At 47.7% G+C, this 24,414-nt stretch overlaps 2 protein-coding genes across 2 annotated transcripts; one reads left to right on the top strand and one right to left on the bottom strand.

The window, feature by feature from the left end:
- The first annotated feature begins 371 nt into the window (after window positions 1-371).
- LOC146254403 (Rieske domain-containing protein) lies at window positions 372-3,760 on the top strand. The gene is made up of 3 exons (XM_084676128.1): window positions 372-745; window positions 1,232-1,347; window positions 2,144-3,760. Exons 1-3 carry the CDS (start codon window positions 562-564, stop codon window positions 2,306-2,308), a joined length of 465 nt encoding a protein of 154 aa, XP_084532254.1. The 5' UTR covers window positions 372-561; the 3' UTR covers window positions 2,309-3,760.
- A 141-nt stretch (window positions 3,761-3,901) lies between these two features.
- On the bottom strand, window positions 3,902-24,258 carry cilp2 (cartilage intermediate layer protein 2). The gene is made up of 10 exons (XM_084676083.1): window positions 24,011-24,258; window positions 16,973-17,062; window positions 15,870-16,139; window positions 15,340-15,522; window positions 14,557-14,712; window positions 13,923-14,240; window positions 13,263-13,371; window positions 12,672-12,829; window positions 7,969-10,428; window positions 3,902-7,873 (listed from the first exon to the last, which is right to left on the bottom strand). The coding sequence occupies exons 1-9, from the start codon at window positions 24,072-24,074 to the stop codon at window positions 8,015-8,017; spliced, it is 3,762 nt and encodes a 1,253-aa protein (XP_084532209.1). The 5' UTR covers window positions 24,075-24,258; the 3' UTR covers window positions 3,902-7,873; window positions 7,969-8,014.
- Window positions 24,259-24,414: the final 156 nt, after the last annotated feature.

Genomic DNA, 24,414 nt, shown 5'->3' with positions numbered 1-24,414 from the left:
AGTCCCATTAATAAAAAAAAGAATATATACATAAAGTATGTATATTGATTATGTAACATAATCAATCAAATCGTTGTCTTTTAATAGCTTGGCTTAGTTACACTGACATTCTTTGACTGTTTCTTTTGTGGGGTTCATTTGCGTACATTATATAGCCCAAACCTGAATGCTCTGCTATAACAAATTGTGAGAAAACGCAAAATCCAGAAAAAGTATTTCCTATATTTAAATACAAAATACATGTATTGTATTTTGTTTTTGCCCATCTCTACAAGTAGGTCTAGGCTTGCTTTTGCTTTTAGCTTGCTGCATCAAGCGGTAGGCTATAGTTATGACTAGGCTGCAAGCGCTGCTGTTCAGCATCAATTCTGACCATGTTCCCAGTGCCTTGACAGTGGGTCCAAACACAGGCAACTCACGCGACCATGCAGACCACCGCCTATCACTTCTACGGAACTGTCATGGAACACTTCCGCATAACGGATCGTTAATAATACCGAAAAGGGACATCGTAAGACATAGCTTAACGTAGCCAATACGGTTATCAGTGTCGCTTGCATAATGGCCTCTACAGACCAAGACGGAAGTGCAGATAGCGTTTCGTGGAGACAAATAGGCCCAACCTCGGAGCTTTCCAAGAAGCACTGCCGTCTGATGTACTCCTCTCTCGGCCACAAGTCGGATGTGTGCCTGTTCTATGTGAAAGGAGAATTCTATGCCATGGATGCTCGATGCGCGCACTCAGGTATCTTATTATAATCTATGAAACAACGCAGGATAAACACACAGTGATTGTTACATTATTCTTTCGTTTAATCAATGCATTTGATAATTAATACTTTTAAAAGAGGATACAATATTAACCTAGATTGCCGTATGCTTTCGCTAAAATGAAAAACAACGCCTGATGTGCTCCAGGTTTTTTTTTCCAGATGCTTTATTTTAACAAACCATGTGTGTGCCGTGTATAGTAGGCTAGACCTCCCTTGTCGTCAATTAATTGGGGTTTACAGGAGTAGGCAACAACATAACCCACTAACAACTTTGTCTCGCAGATGCCTGCCATATGTCAATGGTTCCGTGATACGTGTGGCATATCTGTGCGGCTCCGCCTCATGATTACTATCACATTCACAGCATCCCTGCTTTTCATCCTCCAAAAGACATGACGTCACATCCCGTTACTGAATGCCAGATTGGTCCTCCTGTGTGTGGTGTGGTGTTGTTTCAGGCGGTCCGCTTTGTGACGGAGACATCGAGGATGCGGACGGCGTGCTGCAAGTGTTCTGTCCATGGCACGATTATGATTTCAACCTCCGCACTGGGAAGTCCAATACGGGGCTGCAGGTAAACTAATCTAACCAAGAATGAATGTATCTCTTATTGACAGACTAAAGTATGACCCTGTTATATGTCCATATGATACACACATATGATACATTTCCATAGAGTATAATAAAAAACATTCCATATTTGAGTATTATGTAATACAAATGTGTTACTTATGACCCCATGAACTCCACCAGTACTTATGAGACATCTAGTTTCTTGAAGTGTTTGGTTGCACTGTTTCCTAGTTTCAGTAATCCAGTATGAAGGATGCAGATGTGTGTTCAGTGAGTGATGTCACACTACACCAAGCAAATCCCATTGGGTCCAATCACAATCACATGGTCTACGCCTCAAGAGTGCTGGAACCACACACACACAAAACACACACACACGCACACACACACACACACACACACACACACTCACAGGTTTACATATATGAGCCCTCTTGAAACCATAATAGCTCCCTTTAGGTTTGTCCTTGTGTTGATTTCTAACATAGTGAAAATAGAGGCCTACTTTTAATCAGTGCAGAATGTAAGATCTGAAGGGGTTTAGTTTTAGATTAACAGTAATCAGACAGGGCAGCAGACAACACTATTCAGAGCACAATGTGCCCCCTGTATAGGGGGGGAAAAGTTAGGACAATTCCAAGGGCCCCTGACTGGCCGGAAAAACATAGAAAAACATAAATGATCAACTTTTTTTCCCCTGCCGGCCCTTGTGTCCCCTCAGCTTCGGGGGAAAGGAAGGTGTCGTGTTCTTCCAGCTGTCAGACACCTTCTGTGTGTTACGTGTTTGTCTGTTCTAGCAACAAGTGTACCAAGTCAAACAGGAGGACGGCAGCGTATACGTGAAGCACTCGACCCCTCTGGCCTTACATCCCTTCCCATCACCTGAGCTGCTGTCTGGGGGCCCGGCCGTGCCGGGGACTGCACGGATGGAGACGCCTGGAGCGACCCCCGGCTATTTTTAAGATTTATTCAACAAACCGAAGCCATCTTGAGGCATTCCAAGCCCCCATCTATTATCTTCACATACGTTTTCCACTAAAACCTGGCAATGTTGTTACACTCAGGTCTTTATTAAGAGGATTGGCTGAAGGGGTTATGACATCATCAAATTGTTTAAGGTTTTGTGAGTTTCTTTTTTTTTTGTAAGAGACTGGGAAGGGAGCCATCTTGGGCAGTAGATGGAGAGGAAGGAGGTTTCTGTGCCGATCTTGATAACCCATTAGACACTGAACAGAAAGTGGGCCTTTGCCTCTGTTAAGCTTGAAGGACATTTTGTGTCTCTGACCTGAAGCTACAGCACAAAATGTCAAATAAAAACACTGCATTTGCTGACGTGTGAACATCGTTGCAAACTGATGTGATCTTATTATTGTCTCCAGTAAAAAAAGCCTAGCTCAGCTCTGACCCTCGTCTACACTGGAGGCCTTTTTAAGTACCTTGGTGAGATCCTAGAAGAACGGCCATGAAGGGCTCTGTAATTATGTTGAGGGTCCAGTACTATGTGTTTGGACAGCCGTGTCAGCATTTCCCTTTGGCTTATGCACAGACAAGTTCTTCCCTCACTGACGCAATGGCAAAGAGGAGACTGGTCAACAAGGCATTAGTGGAGAATCAGGACCTCCAGATTTCTCTACTGACTCAAGGGAAAATGTGTTATTTTTCGCTTCGTGTGCGCATGTGTTTTTCTATGTTAAGCTGGCAAAAATATTTTCGACATATTCTCACTACATTTCCTCCCTCTGACATGCCGTGCGAGCCAAGAAGGTGTCAGTGGAAGTGTGGCTCGCCATCCCAGTTCCTCTCCCTCTGTCTCCCAGGTAGGGCGACCTTATTATCATAATATTTCCATTGGCCGGTGGCCGGGTGTCTGTGGTGTGGACAGAGCCTTTCACTCCATACCTTGTCATTCATCTCTCTGTCTCTCTCTCTGTCTCTCTCTCTGTCTCTCTCTCTCTGTCTTTCTCTCTGTCGCTCTCTCTCTCTCTCTCTCTCTGTCTCTCTCTCTCTCTCTATGTCTCTCACCCGAGGGGTTGTGATCACAGACAATTGAGATGAAGCCATTGTGTGTTGGTGAAGCAATCACTTTTTTAGTGGGTCCGGCGTGTACAGCCTAAAAGCTGTTTTTCACATCTTGAAGTTCTAGACGTTTCCAAATAATCTGTTGTTTATGGTGTAGGATTACCTTCCCATCTTGTCCTTCCTCGACCATTAGACAACGACTCATCGTTTAGGTCAGTCCTTTGCTATGTATGACCTAATATTCATTGTCGGTCTTTTTTGCACATGTTTGAATATGTATTTTTAATGTATGTATACAGGCCCTCATTCTTAACACTCTTTATATTTGACAGTCATGGAAATGACTGGAATGCTGTTTTGTCTGAACATTGTTATTTGTGGAAACTTTTACCTGTTTATACTATTCAACTTTAATTGATTAAAGTTGATGTCATTTTTATCAATAATTTGTCAAAATATAATCATGACATATTTAATGTCTCCAGAGTATTTATTAATAAGCACCACAAAATGAGGATGCTGCATTCATTGGAAGCTTCATTACACAAGCAAAAGTTTATTTACAGTTCATAATACATTTGATAATAGATTCCATACAATACACCATTTACACATAAAAACGGTTGGAATAGTTAGGAGATGGGCAACGCCATGCGATACACAATGTTACAGAATGTTACATAATGATGTACAGAGAATTCTCTGGATTTCATTTATATGATGTTTTTTTCGGTGGGCCCAGGACATCTTCCAGAGCACAGTGGCAACTATACAATTATCATTTTACTGTCCAGACAAGATGGAGAGACCCATCGATGGCCTTGCCTGAGGTTATTCCTGAATAAGTTATAGTCTCCCTGAGACCAGACAGAGTGTGCAGGATGGGCCGTCAACATCCAGTTAGGCTGAAGACACTGACTCCACATCCAGACTCTGTAGGCCAGTTGTGCACTGTGCCGGTCAGCAGAGGGTTGAATTGTACAGGAAGCAGCTGAACATGAACTAACCGAAAGGACATCTGAGGAGTCAAATTCTGTTGGTCTGCATCGCAGCGTCTCATTGGGTATTTTTATTAATGGGTTCAATATTTTAAGATATCTGTTTCCACCCCTTTTTGGCAAGAATGTGTTCTTTCTATTCCATAAGACAAACATTTCAGCCACAAACATTTCAGCCACATGTTTCTTATTTGTTTGCTCTTCCAACAAATTCTCCGTATTTGAAAGAGGAAATTTGAAACTCGTATGGGCTCACATGCTTCCCTTTTGATTGTAATGAGCAAGGAAACATCTAGCATCTTCAAACCCATCAAAGTCAACAAAGCGTTTACTTTACAGTTCTGCCATCCTCTTTGAAATTCCTTACAAGACAAGGAAACTATTTGCTGAAGCTCTGTATTTTTTGTCACGCAATCGCTTACGTAACATTAGCCATTAGAGTTGAGCCTGTCTTTCGTTCGTCCCCCCCCCCCCCCCACCAGACTTCTCCATGAGCATGTGAGTGACCTTCCCCATCAACACTGCATCGCCTCCACATGAGACCACTTTCAAGGCCCTCATCCGACCACTGATGGACTACGGGGCCAAAGTCCACGTCTACTTTCTCCCTCGCTCCCTCCTCAAAGAGATCCTTCTAATGACCAGAATCCATCACGGCGTAATCTCTCCCTCTCCATCGCAGAGGGCTCCTCTGGATGGCTTCTGTGCCACGTGTCCTCTGGTCCGACCACCGTTCCAGGGCTGCTTTCGTTCACCTCAGACGATAGGGCTTCCCGACGGGACTTATCTTTCAAACACGTGTGCCCAATTATAGCCATGTTTCCCTCAGCTGGGAGCACTGATCTGCACCAAGATGATATTTGTCTTCATCTGGCCGACGCTAGAACGTGGTCTCATGGAGTTCCTAACAGCTCAGTGATTGGATAGGTCACTGATAATGGCCAGAGGTCCACGAACCATCATGTCCAAAGGTCTTGTCAGAAGGCCCATAACTGTTCGGTGACTTTACTATATGGTTATTCATGACATCTAAGATCCGAGTGTGTGTGTTTGTGCGTGTGTGTGTACATCTATTTCACAGCATACAGTTTTGGCTGATGCTATATCAACAAAGTTGAATCCAATGAGACTCCTAATTGGTTCAGCTTAATTTATCAAATACCTTGAGGTTTTATTGAAAACACCTGGGAAATTATTCAAATTTTACCTTGGGGCATCACTAGGAGTTGTTTTGAATCTTGTATGCAGACCTCAAGGGTTTGAATTAGGCTCCATATTATCCTGTAAATGAACTTGTTTGGCTGTTTATGAAAGTCACGGTCAACACCCTCAAGTGTATTCTTAATTTATATCTTAATTAAAGCTGTGGTTATGATTACTTGCCAGCCCTGTTGGTTTACTCCAGGGATTACAAGCCCTCACTGGACTAGGAATTAGTTTAGCTTGATGGGTTCTCCACTGGTCTGGAGAGAGACAGAATCAAAAGATTCCTTCAATTCCCCGACTTAAAATTAAGTATTTTTTGTTTTTAGACGTCATCACACTATTCACTCCTTTGCCGTAGCAGAACACAAGGGAATGCCTTAAACCCATATGCTGTGAGGGGAGCATGGCATATTTTATAATTGGTTCTAGAATTTAATATGCCTTCAGTTAGTCAGGGAGTGGAAATGCGTACAGTGTTGTGTTGGTGAAACTGGGGTGATCCTCAATGGTTAGCTCTGCCTGGGACTTGAAGATATGCTGTTCAATTGAAATTGTTTTGTTGAAAATGTGTTCTTTTGTATTGTGACTTGGGTCAAAACACGTCTTTACTGTGAAAGATAATTAGTCATGCAGGAAAATATGAAAATGCTATAACTATTTGCAAAGAGACATGAAGGTACTACATGTATGTGGTATGAATGTTGAAAAAAGATTACTCAGCATTTAAATAATTGCTCTTCACTGTGTTTAAAATGCAGATGAATCCTGTATAAGCTCCCTTGCAAATTCGCTTATGCTGGGGACACACTATACGATTTTTTTAATCTTATAAGATTTTGCAAACTGTGAGAGACCACAAACATGAGGACAAAAAATCCTAGATTTAGCCGTTTTGCTCCTACAGTGTGTGGTCACTCTTCACACACCTCACACCAAGGGAACATCTGATCAAATCTGCGGAACCATCAAGATAATCGGGACATATGTTACCTAGGATTGTCGGAAGGGCCGAAATCGGCCCGATTTTCCTGTGGTGTGTCCCCAGCATTAGTACCACAGCCAAACAAACCAAGGGTATTGGGAGTCAGATGGCTGAGCGGTGAAGGAGTCGGGCTAGTAATCAGAAGGTTGCCGGATTGAATCCTCGCCGTGCCAAATGACGTTCTGTCCTTGGGCAAGGCACTTTACCCTACTTGCCTCGGGGGGAATGTCCCTGTACTTACTGTAAGTCGCTCTGGATAAGAGCGTCTGCTAAATGTAAAATGTATTGTCTGAAACACCATTAGAAGTCTTTGTGCGGTTCTCAAGTCTAAATGAAACATAGTTATTGCACTTCAGGTGATAAAGACAAGTAGCCTCGCCAAATCCAAAAAGCTGGTCTCAGAAAAGAAGGTCAGCTCATTTGTTTTACGATTGCATGCCGACAGTTGACGGCACCTCAGCTGGTGGAGAGCTGGCGAGGGGCAGAGAGGTATGTTGGATGAGGACATTGACTAATGTGGGATGAGAAGACGGGAGGGAAATGTGTCATCCCCTCCCTATCTCCTCTCTTCCCCAGGTCCCATTCTGCACGGTCTGTTTGGTCTACTGGTCGCATCCGCTTTGTTAAGGTATGCTAGTCTTGGCACTGGCCCTGCTGCATGTTGTAGTTAGGTTAGTGAAAGAAAGAAAAAAACTAGATTCAAGATTCTACGAATCGTCCTCTGTTCCACAGACGTCGTAATTCCAAGCACCCTACTACGTCCTCTTAAAAATACCTCCCCTTGGCGGAGATGACTTCCAGTTTCTAGAAAAAGGCTCAGTGTCTGTTACAAACAGACAACAATGACCTCATGCACTCCCCTCTCTGATTTTAAGGAGAACCATAAGTTAATAGGAAAGCTTTGGACAATTAAGAAGTGTTTAGGGATTGGGGTGTGTTTACGGTAATGTTTGGTTTCAAATGAGGCAATTCGGAGACGTAAAGACTGGGGAATGTGGAAGGCAACAAATCTGAAGATAAAAATGGAAACTGGTTCAATCATATCTTTCAGAAAATCACATCAATGCCAATAAAATAAATGTCCATTGCAGGATACATGTCTAAAGTTAGGGTTTTCACAAAGAAATAAATGAATACTGAGATTATTGCCAAACCCTTTCAAGTAAGCCTCAGAGAAAACAAAAGTCAGCCTTTTTCTCTTCTCTGGTTCGTAGTTCGTAGTAGCTGTTCTGAGTTCATTTTCAGCATCACCAGACTGACCCAAGTGAACACGTTCTCCCCTGTGTCTTGTGAGGATCTTCTTCCTTTCATTCCTCAGGATCCTAAGAACAAATCAGACAAAATAAACACAGCTTGTAAATGACATGGATGAACAGAGCATGATTGGATGTGAATGGAAATCGACGTTCAACATTACCTCTCTGTGTCAATCAATCTCTTCTTCTTGGTGCTTGGGGGCAGCTCTACTGCCGTCGTTGAGTCCTCATGGTGGATCTCCTCCTGGTTGCAGAAGAGACAACTCTCCTGCTCTGGGTCCGGCCCTGCTGCTCAGAGGCTACCACCTGGGCGGACCCTCTCCTCACCTGTAGCCCCTCCGACTCCCTCATGTCCCTGGCCATCTGGGACAGGGTCTGGCCCGGGTTGGTCTGTAAACGCTGGAACAGGCTCTCCCTGCTCACCGTCCTCTCCGGGCAGCTGTAGGTCAAGGCCACCCCCGAGTCCGACTTCATCTCCCTGGAGAAACCGTCGGAGGTCCCGTCGAAGCAGCGTCCGATGGCGATTTCCTTGGCCACCCGGGGGTTCTGATCGGTGACGGTGTAGATGCCGTAGTTGTGTCCCAGCGGGTCCATGGGGGCCAACATGTTGAAAGCATGCGACTCGTTGTTCTGGACGACAGGAGGATGTTTACTCAGGTACTCCCCCAGGAGGTTGTTGATGCCAATCCTGCGACAGTTCCCCTGAGGCAGGACCGATATCAGGGATCGGTCCACGGTCGCTTGGTCGAACAGCATGCCGCTGCACTTAAACTCCAAGCAGGCCGCCGAGGTGTTGGCCTCCCTCATGTCGCGGGTGCTGCGAATGTCTCTGATGCCGTAGAGCTGGCCCGTCGTCCGCGGGTGAGTCCCCCCCGTGTTCTTCGATCGCACCATCACTTCCTTCCGGCCTAGGATCTTGACCTTGATGAAGCAGGCTCGGAACTCCTGGGGGTTGGGCCACCAGGAGAGGTAGTCTCCCGTCCAAGTGGTCAGGTCGTTCTCCTGGAAGGGCACCACGTTGTACTCGTACTTGTCTTTCTCCACCCGGAAGAATCGGAAATGGTTGGCGTCCACCGGAGCGTTTTCGCAGCCGATTAAACTCTGGTAGGGGTATATCGGACCGTTGTTCTCCTCGACGTTGTTCGGGTTCGGTTTGGCCAAGTTGATTCTGAAGGCTGTTTTTTTCAGGTTGTGATCCTCGTGATCAGATCGCTGGTAGTCCAGCTTATCCAAGTACGGCTGAGAAACGCCGATGATGTTCGGATTCATCTTGGGGGACGACGGAGCGGCCTCCAGCTCTTCTCCCCCCATGATCCCCGTGACGTAAGCCGTGTAGGCGTCCGGCCTCTGGGCGTCGCAGAAGGCTGGCAAGCAGGCTCCGTTGGGTCCGGTTATCACGCTGTCGAAGCGGCCCCAGGCCCTGGGGTTGGAGGAGTACCCAGGCTTGGGCTCCAGGTTGATCAGGCTGATGACCACACCCTCCAGCTGCTCGGTGGGCAGGAACTTGTCGCTCATGTAGGCCCTCACTTTGACGTAGCAGCGCCGGTTCTCGGGCACGTCCAGGTTGAACAGGCGACGCTCCCTGATCTCCATGTTGCCTATGAGGAAGGTGCGTTCCTCCCTCTTGCTCCTGCCGTGGCCCCCGGACGTCCTCTGGGTGTAGTGGAAGTCGCTCTCCTCCTCCCAGATGCCCGTGTCCGGATTGAGGGACCACAGCTTCATTTTGGGGATGTGCTCCTCCATTTTGACGTGCTGGGTGTCCAACAGGACTTGGACCGCCCCGGCGCCGAGGACCTCCTTGTTGGTCTCGTCTCGGAAGTCGACGGAGAACATGCCATAGGTCCTCAGCGGAAGCATGTCGCCCTCGTCGTCCACGAAGTTCAGGTCCCCGGGAGCGGCGGCCGCCGTCGTGATGTTTCTGGGATCGATGAATGTGACGCTGGCCTTCACCGTGCCTTCATACACCTCGCCACTGTCCCTGTGAAAGGAGTTAGGAGGAATGACGATCTGCCCGATGGGGTCCTCTCCTTTAATCTCTCCCAGGTCAATGACGTTGGTTTCCCCGGCGTTGATGTCGATGGGCTCTTTCTTTCTCATCACCTTCACATCATGGTAGACCGAGCCTCCTCTCTTGTCGAAGATGAACACCTTCAGGGTGTCGATGAACTTCTCCGTGGGGTCCACAAAGTTCACCACCAGTCTCTCCGTGTCTGGGGTGACATTCAGGGTGAAGCCTCCTTGGTATCCCGTGGTGCCTACTCTCTCCTTGCCGATGTAGATGTGCCCAAAGCGCAGGGGTTCATCGTTGTCGGCGGTGACCACCCTGCCTCTCACCAGCACCTTAGGCTCCACGCACTTCTGGCAGCCGCACTCCGTCACGGCCCGGATGGGCAGGCTGTAGGTCCCACAGTCGATGACGCGGCTCTCCATGCTCTGGACCCCGCAGCAGAAGCTGCTCGCGTCCCTGCAGCGCAGGTCAAAGTCCAGGGAACCGGCGCACTTGTTGTGTAGGCAACGTCCGGCATCGTATAGCTTTGAGTCGGTCCCAGGCTGGGTGCAGTCCATGGGCAACCGGATGAGGTGACTTTCAGGGGTGGACTTGCAGGCTGGCGTCCCTTTGGCTGTGAATTACACCATGGATTGAGTTAGGGTTAGCTCGGCAGTGGTCAAGGAATGTTCAGGAAGCAATGAATACAGTGACACGTCATGGGGGTGGTTCGGTGTCCATGCTTGGATACGAGCCGAGGTCAGCTGAAGTCATAACCCTGCTGTCTGTCAGAAATATTGTGCTAAAAGTTTGTGTGGTTCACAAGTCTTCAGGTAAGACCATTTTTTGGTGAGAAGTCTCCTCCCCTGAATATCAACTGTCAATATGATCGATCCCACAGACAGAGTGTGCGTGCACGTTGAAACTTACAGAGTTCTCTGGCCTTAGGCTTGACCATATGATTCAACCAGCACAGATAAGGGCCGGGTTTCCCAGATTTGTTGAGAAGCTCTTAACGCTAAGAGCTTCTTAGGAGCGTTCTAAGAGCGTTCTAGAGCGTTCTCAGAACGTTCTCAGAACGAATCTGGGAAACCCGGACAAGGTTAAACACATTTATTGCACCTTTAGTAAGATAATGGTCAGGCTAGGTCAGTTTGTTTACGTAAGCCTAGTGTTACCCAGAGTTCATTTTGGGAGAGGGCTCTCCACTGACAAGGAAGGCTGAAGACAGAATCATTGTTATTACAGGATAACAGTTACATCTTTAACTTTTCTAACACTGTCACACTGGTGTCATAACCCTGATGGCCTTACAAAGGAAAAGGGCAACATGATTGGTGGCACTGTAACTAATATTAATTCTTCAGTGCGCAATTCAAACCTTTATTTGGCAGGGCAATCATTTGGGTTGGCATGTCTGCAGTCTGGTATATTTTCTCTGTTTTATTCTCTTTCCTTCCCTTTATTCTTCCCTGTCATTCTCTCTCTCACACGCACACACATACACATCACATGGCCCGAGAACAGCCGAGATTAGCCAAGCTAGACCACAAAACATTCAAAACAGAGTAATTAGACATGAACTCGAACAGAACGTTTATTCACCCATCATCCAGATGGGAACTGGAAAGAAAGGATTATTGTTCACCCAAATGTTAGCCTAATGATTAATGTGCATGATGATATCACTACTGGGTTCACGCACCAGTTTTCCTGTTAAACTCCCCCATCTCCTTAATAACCTGCAGATTATTGCAGACAGATGGAATCTTTTCATTAGTGTGATATGCCATTACTGTACGACAGATCCTTTACCAAGAACACTTTGAATATTCTTTAAAAAATAAAAGTCATTAAGCTTTAGGGTTTGCTTTGAATGGATGTGAACTTAATAGACTAAGAACTGCATAATGTGGCTGAGAATATGGAAGTATATCATTAGCGTTTCTAGGAATGCTTGGAGTTATAATAATAAAACTTTCATTTCAGAATATCCTTTACTAAAACTTGTCTTAGTTTGGACCAAAACTTCAATAAATTTACGGCGCGCCAAGGGCTTAGCTAAGGAGTAAGGCTGTGAAGGAAACCACACTGTTCTCCAGGACTGGAGCAGATCCATCAAGCTGCTCTGCTCCAACGCAGGTGTGGTTGTTTTACAGCTCATACTGTAGGACGGGGGAGAGCGAGGCCTCCTTCAGAAGCAGCCTCGGGGTTGATAGCTTTAGCACACTCCCCTACAGTCCCTTTTTGTCAACTTATATCGCAGCTAACAAGCAACCGGGGAATACTCACATTGTGTATCCATCCCTCACAGATGTGGAAACGCATACTTGTCTGACTCGACGAAAAAAGCAGCAGGATTTATTGACAGTCTTGGATTTCACTTCAATGCGGGGAGTTGTGGAGAAGAGGGACTCTGCGTTCTGTCGGTGTCCAGGGTGATCTCGTGGTAAAGAGTCTTTGTTTAGGATGGAGTGCTTTTCTACCAAGGTAAACATAATAAAAACGAATGCTCCACGAGCTGCCAGATTTCGTGAGCCTCGAGATTTTATTATCTTATTTTGCCGGAGGATGTATGTTTTTTCTTCTTCGATGTAACCGATTCAGTCCATTAGTTTTTGTTTTTTTCTCTCTTCCTTATTTCATTTCGTAGCCTGCGGTATCCCGTTGTGTCCTTGGCCCTGCCCGTATTCCACGGCTCCAACACACACATTTCGGCAGGATATTCCTGTAGCTAAGTTGATTGGAGCACAATTCTCGCTACACCACAGGTGTTGCCAATCGGAAGCTCTCAAACCAAACGTTCTAGAATGTACAACACGTGCTCTCCTGTGTGACACAAAGGGGACGGATGTGGGGGGTGTTGGACTTACGTACCGACCACAGTTAGGAGGGCTGGCGAGGACTTGATGCTGCCTGTCAGGCTGCTGCCCTTGCAGTGGTAACGTCCACTCTGCTCTGGCTTCAGGTCCCTCAGCACCAGGTCCTCTTCATACTTATACTCCTTCCTGTCCAGCAGAGTTCCGTTGTGGTACCTGGAGGGAGAAATGGCTGGGGGTCAGATGGCTGAGCGGTTAGGGAATCGGGGTATTAATCGGAAGGTTGCCGGTTCGATTCCTGGCAATGCTAAATTAGATTGTGTCCTTGGGCAAGGCAATTCACCCTACTTGCCTCGGGGGGAATTTCCCTGTACTTACTGTAAGTCACTCTGGATAAGAGCGTCTGCTAAATGACTAAATGTCAATGAAATAAACAGATTCACGTATGGCAGTGTGACATCCATGTGATGCTATGGGTGTTGTAGGCTAAACAGACATAAACAGAGATTTCAGGTGTGTAACGGAATCCGTTGGACGGCCACCTTCTATTTGAGTACGGATGTGCTCAGGGATCGACATATTTGAGTCAGTCAGCATTTTCAGGTCCAACTCCATCCTAGGTTGTGCAACCGTGTTTTCAACAGCTCACCAGTAGTATTTGTCTGGCGCCGGCGATCCCGTGGCCTTGCAGCACAACATCACGCGCTGGCCCTCGTAGCGTACTTTGTCCTCCGGGTGTTTTACCATGTAAGGCTTCTCTGCCAGGAGAGAAAACAGATCCTCAGACCCCTGGAAGCTCCAACGGTTGGGGACCAACAAGCGTTTCAGAGCGTAAAAAGGCTGATTGAGTTTTATGGGTTGCGATATCTCAGTAGTATGAAACTCAATCAGTCTTTTTTACGCCTTGAAACGCTTGTTGGTCCCCGCACTCCCTCTGATGCGTGCCTGGATTACAGGCACAGGGTTAGGGCTCCCGGTGAACCTCTTCCTGGTTATTCAGTTTCCTCGCAGATGAGGGTCTCCCTGCTTCATTGACTTCTCCCATCTCTCTCGTGTTCTGTATTTTTGTTTTATATGTTGACTTCACAGGCCTGTCTAGACATATACTATCCAGCCTGTCTGAAGCAGCAGTTAGACTGTAAGTTAGGATCCCTATAGTATCATCCGTTATGTTTTTATTAAACTGGGTTTGGGTTTAATGAAGCGTTCTACCTTGGCCCCTCCTATCGTACCTTGTGACCATTACTCATAGACCATAGAGTAAAAAAAAAAGAAAAAACGTGATAATAATATGAGATATTGAGCTCACCGGCAGACTTGAGAACAGCCCGTAACCAGGAAGTTCCCGTGGTGTTGCTGGAGGAAGAGACGATCACGGGAGCAAACTTGTCCTTCCTGATGGAGAGGAGGGTGGGCGAGGACGAGCACCAGCCCGGCAGTCTGAAGACGCCCGCGACGTTGGTCCGGGCTCGGATGATCTTCGGTTGGCTGGCCAACGCTACGCGCGCCCCCGCCACGGGAACCCCCGTCAGGGTGAAGACCTCCCCCGTCAGGGTGTGGCCCTGGCACACGCACCGGCTGCAGTCCTTGCTGGGCTGGCCTTCGGCACACACACGCTTGCACTTTGCTGCACACACACACACACACACACACGTAAACATATTATTTGATCTTGTGTACATTAGTGGTGTACTGTAAATAATAATAAAAAATTGACCGTTTGAGGAGTCAGTTGGCTGAGCGGTTAGGGGATCGGGCTACTAATCAGAAGGTTGCCAGGTCGGTTCCTGGCCGTCCAAAATGACGTTGTGTCCTTTGGCAAGGCACTTCCCCCTACTTGCCTCCGGGGGAATGTCCGAGTACTTATTGTTAGTCGCTCTGGATAAGAGCGACTGATAAATGACTACATGTAAATGTTAACGTGTGTGTGCCAACCACTCTACCTGGACATGCTGTTTTCCCACATTTCTGTACTTCAACTGGCCGGCCAGCACAATGCACGTTCTCCGAGGTTCTCTCACAGGTTCTCCTCCGGATCCTGCGACCCTTGCCGCAGGTCACGGAGCATGCTCCCCAGGGGCCCCACGGGCTCCAATCGGCTACGCCCGCGTCACCAACACGGAGGAGAGAAGTGCACATCAAACAGCATGAATGCGTTTTAGAGAGCTGTGTGGGGATGTGTTCAACGTGTTCAGACTGAAATTCATTAAAGAGACGCCAGCATCTGACTGAAGAACAAGATAGAGCGCCTTTGCTAGAGTGTCAGATACACTAGTGTGTTCCACTGTCTTGGTGACGGAGGGAGAGACAGGTTTGTGTAGGAGGGAAAATCCTGTAGTGACAGCGATGTCTTGATCAAAGCCACACCGACATCAAAAGCACGTCGAGAGAGGTGACAGATAATTGGAAGAAACTCGTCCTAGAAAAACATTCTCTGGTGAAAAGCAACGTGACAACTTAACAAGGCTCTCACATCTGAACACTACGAGGATGGGAATGGCTTCAAATATATATTTTGTTGAAAGCATGTTGAAATGTGTTCCTGCTGGTCGATTTCAGATATGGACCATAGATTGTCCTACTCTCAAGGAAAACGCTCACAAGTTCGTCTCACACGTTTCCTGTGTTACGTGAAATACACATTTTTAAACCGAAACTAAATCAAATAAACAACCCAAGAGTTGTTTTCAGCAGGTTGTTTCCTGTGTGCCGCGTTGCCATGGTACCTCTGCAGGGAGGTGTGGCACATTCCTTCCTCTCTGAGTGGTGGCCCTGGCAGGGCGGGGCCATCAGAGGGGGGAGGGGCTGGGTGCTCTGACATGTCCTCTTCCGGACCTGGATCCCCACGTCGCTGCAGGCGGTCACTGAACAAGGGCCCCACGCCGCCCAGTCTGTCCAGTAGGCTTGGACTGGACACACAGGAAGCAGAAGAGTAAGACCCACTGTGTGTGTGTGGGTGTGTGGGTGTGTGGGTGTAGGTCAATTCAAATCACTTCAAAATGTATTTGTAGAGCCCTATTTACAAGCAATGTCACAGAGGGCTTCACATACGCCCATAGAACTGCCCCCTCAACCAATCTAAACCCTCAAGGAAGACCAGGAAACACTCCCAGGAAAAACTCACTAAAGGAGAAAAAATGGAAGAAACCTTGGGATTTTCAATGAGGGATCCCTTCCTTTAGAGACGGTTAGAGATGGTTAGTTGTGTGAGGTTTTGTATGTGTGTGTGTGTGCAGCGTCTGCCCTGGCAGCCTACCAGGAGGACACTGGAAGCGGACGTGGTAGTTGGAGCAGATGCGTCCGTAAGGCTGCTCCTTGTTGATGCACCAGAAGCCCTTCTCAAGGCTGGAGTGCACCACCTCTCCGGTGTCGTCCGCGGCAACCCAGTCGGTGGTGCGGGCCTCCATGGCGACCGGCCTGGTGCACACCCTCTCCCTGTAGTAGAAGCGGATGGCCTCCAGCCTCTCGTAGTCTCCGTTTCCCCCTGGATGGTCGATGTTGAACCAGGAAGTCCATTCGGTCACGCCTGGCGGACATGACAGAGCAGACACAGGTCAGGAGCGGAACAGCCCGGGGGGGGAGGGGGAAGGAGGAGAGGAGAAGGGGGTGGGGTGGGGGGTGGAGTGGGGGAAGTGGTTATAAAGTTTAAGAGAGGAATCTGCTTCTGTCGTTTGTGCTGAGTTGAGACGCCCATGGGAGACTGCGCGGTCCGGAGACTTTCCAACCCCCAAGGCTGCAGGACGCAGAAGGGGAGGAAAGGAGGAGGAGGGGGGGGATAAGGAGGAGAGAGCAGGGCACGTTGTCCAGCATTTGACCGCCACATGTTCAACTTTCACAGATTTGCTACTATTTCCCCGCTATTTTGAAGGGGGTGCTTCAGGGACATCATCACATCTACACTGACCCTCTCTGGTCAATTAAAAGGTATTTTAATCATCAAACTGGGCTTTTATTTAACCCTGAAGTGACACAGCCCCTTGTAATTTGCCAGTTGACATTTTTCATTGTCTTTGGACATGGCTGTGTGACTGTTGGCTGTAATAGGAGGCCTTGACACTTAATGAATAGTCACTCAGGTGAAACAGCTCCCCAGCGGCTTACATTATTTCACTTTACTGTGTTGTTGGCTGGTGCTGCACCACTGATCCTCTGTAACACACACCATGCACTTCACAGTTGACGTAGATCATTTAGTAAAACAAACACAGGGAATGATTTGAACTGCTTAACTTTTCTTTTGGAATTTCAGCAGGTGCTGAAGCTCTGTTAGTGTGTTCGTTCCGTAGAAGCCAGGAGCCTTGGAAAAAAAAGGTTTGTTTCTCAAAAGTAGATGAGAGGAGGTGGAGGAGGAGGAGTCACCTGTAGTCTGAGAGTCTGTCAATGTGTTGTACGCCAGCTTCCTGTCTGAGTTGCTCCACTTCCTGAGCAGTGAGCTGTTCCAGATGGGGCCTGATGGAGATCAGAGAGGAGACATCAATGAATATGTCATGGCCAGTCCGGTCTGGTCCGGTCCGGTCCGGTCCGGTCTGGTCTGGCCTGCTTGGGGCAAGGGAGCCCTTATCTGCCCACACCACTAACACTGTAACACTGACCTCAATAGCTCAGGTCTGTTCTGTTCAATAGATCTATTACATTTCCCAGGGAAAACCTGTGGTTTATGGGGGCGTAAGCATGACGATTCTCATTGAGAACGTGTCTAAGGAACGGTTTCAAGGCATATTTTCCTGGTTGTCTGAGTGTCTGTGAATGTGGGGGGGGACGTCTCACTCTGAGGAGAGGAGGTGGGATGTGGAGGACGGAGGGGGGAAGACCCGCTCGTGAAACCCAACCTCGCTGTTCTGTCCCTGGGGTGTCTGTGTTTCGAGAGCCCCCCTTCTGTCTCTGTGTACCGTGCGGACACAGAGACTACCCCCTGGTCACCTTTCACTGCCCACGCAAACTCGGGTGTCCAAGGGGCAGCTTGGTGGAGATCCAGTTTGAGCGTGTGTACGTGTGTGTGGAAGGGGAGAGAGAGAGAGAGACAGAGACAGATAGACAGAGACACAGTGAGAGAGAGAGAGAGAGAGAGAGAGAGAGAGAACATCTGATGAATCTGAGGTTTCAGCACTCTTACACACACACACACACACACACTCCTCGATGGCTCCTCTCACACGCTCATCACACTGGCCCCGCAGTCTGGGCACGTCCCGTCTGCCGATCCAGACGCACTCTCCCTCAGCCTTGAGAGAAACACTGCATGTCTAGTCTCATTAAGGACAACCTGGGTCCATGTGGAAAAGCAATTTTGATGCTCTCTATTTTTCTCTCTCTCTCTCTCTTTCACACGCATATACACACATTCTCTCCATTCAAAGCCAGGTTTTTTTTTTCTGGACCTCCACCCTCCACAACCCTCTTAATCAATTTCTGAAAGAATCTGGAGACAGTGCAGCCTGCGAGAGAGGACAGACAGACAGGGGATGAGAGACGAGAAGGACTACAAAGGGGTCACAAACTACAAGTCCCTCCGTCTCCTTTGAGACGGCCAGCGCGCCAAGAAAAGGTGAGCGTGCGCGCGTGCGAGCAACTGTGAGTGTGTGTGTGAGTCAGTGTGTGTTTGCGGCTGAAGGAGTGTGTGGTTCTGAAACATGTTTGCGATGTTCCAGCGATCAAGCCCCCCCGCCTCTCATTGGTGGAGAACACGTCTCATCCAATGAGAGCACAGCGCTAAGGAGGACAATCAAGACACCACTGAGAGACAGCAGGCCATGTGACGCAGCCAAGAAGCCTTTCCATATCCATGTCCCCATCCTCCTCATCACACACACACACGTACAAAAACACACACACACACCGACAGCAGGCGTGACTGTGAGTAATACGTACTGCTGTATCTCAAGGCCAAATGCAATATATCACTGATGTCTGCTTGACCACTGGAGACATCAATTCTACATCCTCTCCACTCTCCTCTCTCTCTCTCTGCATCTCATCTTTTCATTAGGCAGCTGGGCCGCCGTGTGCTTGGCAAGTTTCCCCCTCGTCTACACCCCCCCCCCCCGCTCCCTGTTCACATTCTGCCTCCTGCACCCTGCCCCTCCCCTCCTCTGCTCCCTGGCCCCCTACACGTGAGTCACTGCCAGGCATCAAAGGGCTGACAGGACCAGCGACGCTCCTGTTCCTCAGTGGCGGCCCGCAGCCCCGGGCTCTGAGACAGACAGCAGACACCCACACTCACAACACCCTCCTTCCAACCCACGGCCAAATGAAATTCCAGCAATAATGTTTTGAAGATGAGGTTTCCAGGTCTGAAAATATTCTACTGCCCCCTCAGAACGTATTGCCATGCAGCACCAGTGTGTATGTGTGTGTGTGTGTGTGTGTGTGTGTGTGTCTGGTAGAGTGTTTACCCCTAAAGGATCGGACACTGCTGAGTTTATAGAGAAGCCCCACAGACGCCCAGAGCTCAGATCAGAGTCAGCTCAGTCCGGGTGCTTTCATATCCTACTGGTGCTCTTTATTGGTGTGCCAGCACTTTCTTCCACAGTCTTTATCAAATTTAATTGGTTTTCACTGCAGTATACTACTTCAACTGTGGCCCCATGTCAGTGACTATGACAGACTTTGTCATAGTGTTGCAGACTCTGGATGTCGCCGCAGGTTTCTCTTCAGCCAGTTGTTCGCTTAACACATTGGGCAGTTAGTCAAAGCAAGATCAACTTTTTAAGGACTGTTGTAACGAGAGGCACACAAGGTTTTTTTATGTTTGGTATCATCTTTCCTTTGGTGATATGATGGAAACACTAAACAAAAAACTAATGTGCTCCATCTTCTCTCTGCAGTCCAGATGTCTTAGCATGGTCTTCTGGCTCTGGATGAAGTTTAACCTCAACCGAACGTCCGTCCTACACCTGCAACAGCCCTCCGCCTCCTCTGTTTATGTTTAGCTTCCATGCCTTGATGAAAAACAGTTCAGGAAAACATACAGAAATACCAAAGACAAGGAAAGCAGTTTGGTTTGAGTGTTGGTAGCTAATCAGGAGAAGGATTAGGATTGACGTCATCGGGGGCGTAATCAGGAACATCTAGGTGGGAGGGAAGTCTTTACAAAGGAGGGTTTAATCAACAGCCCATAGTGCCAAATCACCACAGAAGGGGCTTTAGTGTCAAAATATCAAGTGTTAAGTAACTTTGAAGTTAAAGTTGAGTATGCGTGTGTTTATAGAGACAAGGACATTCAAAGTGATCTTGTGTCAGAATATTTTCCTTTACTTTAATTTCTTTTTCTTTAACTTGTATTTTTTTCAGACAAAAGATACACGGGTGAAGAAATTGTTATATATAGTTCTTGCTAAGACGACTATTCTGGATTATTACTCTGATATTTAACAGAAGCTTGTTACTGGTGGCCATTTCCTCCAAATATGTGATAATGAAACCACAGCTATAAATATTATACAAGGGTCCTTTACGAGGTGCCTAATGACATTAGAGGTTTTTATGTATGAATGAGTATGTGATATGAGGACCTCGTCAGTGCAGTGACCTCAGTAATGGCAGATGTCTACACCACTGAACGGACTGCAGTGGTAGAATCCAGCACTTAAAAGTTCCCTTTGAATAGCTTGTTAACACTTTATAATGTGTTTAAAGAGCAAAGTTATGTGCTAGCTCCATGCTAGTGGTTAACCTGAAAATGACTTCACTCGCAAATAATTTCTATTTAGCTTCGGGAAACAAGATTTTTGGAGTTCTCAAAAGCAAGCCTATTCTTTGGTGCACCACACCCCAAATGTCCTGTGACTCTCATATAACCTGAACCTGAAATCAGATAGCCCCAGAGGTCAGATATAGCCCGTGCAAGGGAAACAATACATTTGCAACAACGGGCCTATGTATGTCTCAACGCCTGTTTAACCCATTCTAAATACAGGCACTCTCACCGGCTCTAAGGTCAGGTTCAACCATAGAAGAGGATCCTGTTGCTTGTGTCTGTCAGAGAGGCTATTTAGGATGAAGGGATGTTCCATAGGCATCATCAGCCTTGTTTTGAAATGCAGAGCGTGTGTTTCAGTCACCGTGCTGCAACACAAGGACAAACCTTCTATTACTAATGAAGGCGCCTGTAAAGGGCAGAATTCTCCCCCTCCCCCTCCCCCTCCCCCTCCCCCTCCCCCTCCCCCTCCCCCTCCCCCTCCCCCTCTCCCTCTCCCTCTCCCTCTCCCTCTCCCTCTCCCTCTCCCTCCCTCCCTCCCTCCCTCCCTCCCTCCCTCTCTCTCTCTCTCTCTCTCTCTCTCTCTCTCTCTCTCTCCCTCTCCCTCTCTCTCTCTCTCTCTCTCTCTCTCTCTCTCTCTCCCTCTCTCTCTCCCACATCACTCCATCTTCCATCCGTAGTGCTCTTGTTTTTTCCGGCTCTCACCAGATGCTAAAAAATAAATAAAAAAAGTAACAAATGAGAAAAAAAAACAAAGTTAAACTGGAAAGATGGCTTCAGTCACTTCTGACAGGTGGTTGTGTCAAGGCTCAGTTGGCGGAGGCTCAGCTTATTTCGGCAGGTCTGGATGTTGTTTAAAATATTCCAGAACCTTACAAGAAGAAAAAAAAGAAGAAAAAAAAAGCTTGCTGTGTTATGTAACAGTGTTGGATGAAGTGCAGTAGAGCGTCATGGCAGGACAGTTTTTTTCCTTTTTTTAAATTATTATTTCTTCCCTGCTGTTTGCCTCCGCTCTGTACTTAAGAGTAATAACAGGAGTGTGCAGTGAAGTGTTAGAGGGCTCGGAAACATCTGTCACAGACTGGCCTTCCTGGGACCGAAGTATTAAGGAGGCATTTGTACAAAATTAGAAACATTTTATTTAGACAAGGATGTGTGGTGGCTAACCAGTGGGTTGAAAAACTGAAATTCTCCTTCTCATGTGAATTAATGGATGTAAATGTTTGCCCTGGTGTGCATGTGTTTACACCACTGCCTTTGTTTGTCTCATCTCCCTCTCCCTCTCCCTCTCCCTCTCCCTCTCCCTCTCCCTCTCCCTCTCCCTCCCTCCCTCCCTCCCCCTCCCCCCCCCTCCCTCCCTCCCTCCCTCCCCCTCTCCCTCTCCCTCTCCCTCTCCCTCTCTCTCTCTCTCTCTCTCTCTCTCTCTCTCTCTCTCTCTCTCTCTCTCTCTCTCTCTCTCTCTCTCTCTCTCTCTCTCCTCCCCACCCTCACTCGCCTCTGGCTGCAGTTCTACGAGGATGACCACAGTCTGATTTGTGGAGCATCTGTGTACTATTACCCAGCATACAGTTTTGCCTGACATTAACTAATGATGCAAACCAACCACAAGGTTTTGGGGGGGATTTAAAAAGGGATAACAGAGGGTTTGTGTTCTCCACAGAATCTTTTTACCACACAGCATTTCCTCGTTGGAGCAATAAAAGTGTTCATGAAAGCCTTGGTGTTTCCACATGAATGCCACAGAGAGCCCATGCCAGTCCCCAGTCTACCATCAGGGCCTCCAAACAGCAGCATCCTCAACTAGCAGGAGGCTCTCTCACACACACACGCCTACACACACACACACGCCTACACACACACACACCCCAGGATTAGCAGACAGTAGCAGAGAGAGAACCCAGTCATTTGACGGGTCTGCATGCTGTGATAAATGGGAACTAAAGGGGATTGGCTTAGATTTTCAATTCTCCTGCTCCCCCTGTTAAAGTCAACAGGCTCAACACGCTCACCAACAGAGGCCCAGGCTGGACCAGGGTCCTTCTGCTCGACTCAGCTGGAGAAGGAGCATAGGACAGGGATGTCAGCCAAAAACTAGCTAAATGAGGTCAGGTTGCTATTGAGATGAATGGCAGAGGGATTATTAAAGGCTTTTAGAGTTAGGAAAGGGTGTTTGTAAATCGCTGTTGGAGAATGTCCCCTAATTGAATTACTGACTCTGGTTTAAATTAACTGGTGAAACACAACTGCCTCCCGGCATTTGTGTTATATAGTATGCTGGTCTGGATTAGACTTGATGCAGAGGAGCATGTCAGCAAGTCATCAATGTTCCACCTCTGAGCAGTGAGACTGGGAACAAATCCTTCATCTAATGAAAGAAGAGATGGAGTAAGTGATGGAGTAAAGAAGACATGGAGAAAAAGGTGTCATGTGATTTTGTGCGTGTGTGTGTGAGTCTGTGTGTGAAGGGAGTTGTGCATGCGTGTGTGTGTGTGTGTGTGTGTGTGTGTGAGTGTGTGAGTGTGAAGGAAAGAGAGAAAGGGAGAGAGATGGAATGACAGGAGTGGACCAAAACAGGGAGAAACAGAGATGGAAAGAAGGAAAGAGTGAGCTGTTAACGGGTCAGGGCGCTGAAAGGAAGGTAAAGTCATTTCACCTGTTTCTTTTTTCTACAAACCGCTGCCCAGTTTAGCAGCCTCAGCAGGTGAGACGGAACGCTTGGTTTGTTGTTATGACCCGTTTCCCTGACAACAGAGGGCCTCATGGGAGACGGAGAGACGGAGAGTTGAGGTGAAACCAGGACAAAGTCTCCTTCACCTCTTCAAAACAATAAACCAGTAAAACAATCTTAACTCTGTCCAGTACCAATCTGGTACACACCCTGGTGTATACCCACACATGCGGCCACAACTACACACACACACACACACACACACACACACTCAGTAATAGAAACATACCTATTGCATTTCCAGCTATGCACACAAACTAAAAGTGGGCAGTAATTGGCCAGAGTCCACACCTTTCAGACTGCAAACCACCGAACAGCGACGTCGCAGACACGAACCCTGCTGCAGTGAGTCCACATGGAACAATGGAGTCCGATCGAGAGAGGATGCCTTAACCCTCCAATCCCGAGAGCATCCATCTGCTGCTGGTTAGGCTGACTGAAGAATGTGGGGATGACCTCACGCCACAGATTAACACCTCACGTGGTGGTGCTACCCACTGTGGAACCGCAGATCCTCTCCTTCTACCATGTGGAGGAACCATCTGTAGAACACTTTATGAAGACTGTGTTTTCCCCTGAGTGTTCTCTGAAATGTTTATTTTTTTTTGTTTGTTTATGTTTTATTGCCACACACACACGCATAGGCACACACACATTTGGTGGTAATCCAGATCAAAAGAAGATGATGGACGTGCACAGGTAATTCTTTCTGATGCCAGCCTCAGTCTTAACTTTTTGTTGCAGGTATGTCAGTTAGAATCATTTACATACATATATCAAAGGGAGATATTCACCCTGAGTACATTTCTACCATCACGTTGATCATAGAATAACATTAAGACAGGTAATATTCTTTCTGATTGATTACTGAAAAATCGACACAAAATCATCACATCGTAGAAAGGAGTGCAGACGAACCCACACAGCACCATCATTAAGCACTTCAATCGAGCGTCACAGTTCAACAACGTACCTTGAGCCAGGACCGCTGCAGTCAGACAAGCCGTCAGGAGGGTCAGCAAAGTAAAGTCCCACATTGTGCCTCTTCCCTTAACCAGCTCTGCTCCTCTCCCAGTCTCTCTGAACGACAGGCAGGTCAGGCAGGGAAGGACCAGACGGGCTCTTCAGATGGCCCGCGGGGCGGCTGGGGGCTGCACTCAGGTGGGCGCTGCTGCTTGGACCTAGTGAACCTTGGGTCTTGTCTCTGAGCACAGTCTTGGGAAGGGTTGCGAGTGAGTTAGACAGACAGAAAGCAGCTCGGGTGTTATAAATGCAGGGACACCCGGGGAGTGGACTGGGTCAGCCCCTCTCTGCTCACCATTGGCCAGTGTATTCCCAGATCTGTGTGTCCCCCACCCCCCCCCCACCATATCACAT

This window comes from Hypomesus nipponensis, chromosome 16, assembly GCF_054491055.1.
Source record: "Hypomesus nipponensis isolate SF chromosome 16, ASM5449105v1, whole genome shotgun sequence".
Taxonomy (NCBI): domain Eukaryota; kingdom Metazoa; phylum Chordata; class Actinopteri; order Osmeriformes; family Osmeridae; genus Hypomesus; species Hypomesus nipponensis.
This window is presented reverse-complemented; position numbering and strand designations above follow the sequence as displayed.

What these genes read in the sequence shown, in the direction of transcription:
- LOC146254403 (XM_084676128.1), top strand. Translation starts at nt 562, where the DNA reads ATGGCCTCTACAGACCAAGACGGAAGTGCAGATAGCGTTTCGTGGAGA. An exon ending in TGCTCGATGCGCGCACTCAG is followed by an intron (nt 746 to 1,231) that starts GTATCTTATTAT and finishes GTGTTGTTTCAG; the next exon opens with GCGGTCCGCTTTGTGACGGA. An exon ending in AGTCCAATACGGGGCTGCAG is followed by an intron (nt 1,348 to 2,143) that starts GTAAACTAATCT and finishes TGTCTGTTCTAG; the next exon opens with CAACAAGTGTACCAAGTCAA.
- cilp2 (XM_084676083.1), bottom strand. Translation starts at nt 24,074, where the DNA reads ATGTGGGACTTTACTTTGCTGACCCTCCTGACGGCTTGTCTGACTGCA. An exon ending in GACAGACTCTCAGACTACAG is followed by an intron (nt 16,140 to 16,972) that starts GTGACTCCTCCT and finishes CATGTCCGCCAG; the next exon opens with GCGTGACCGAATGGACTTCC. An exon ending in AGCCCTCCTAACTGTGGTCG is followed by an intron (nt 10,429 to 12,671) that starts GTACGTAAGTCC and finishes TGTAATTCACAG; the next exon opens with CCAAAGGGACGCCAGCCTGC.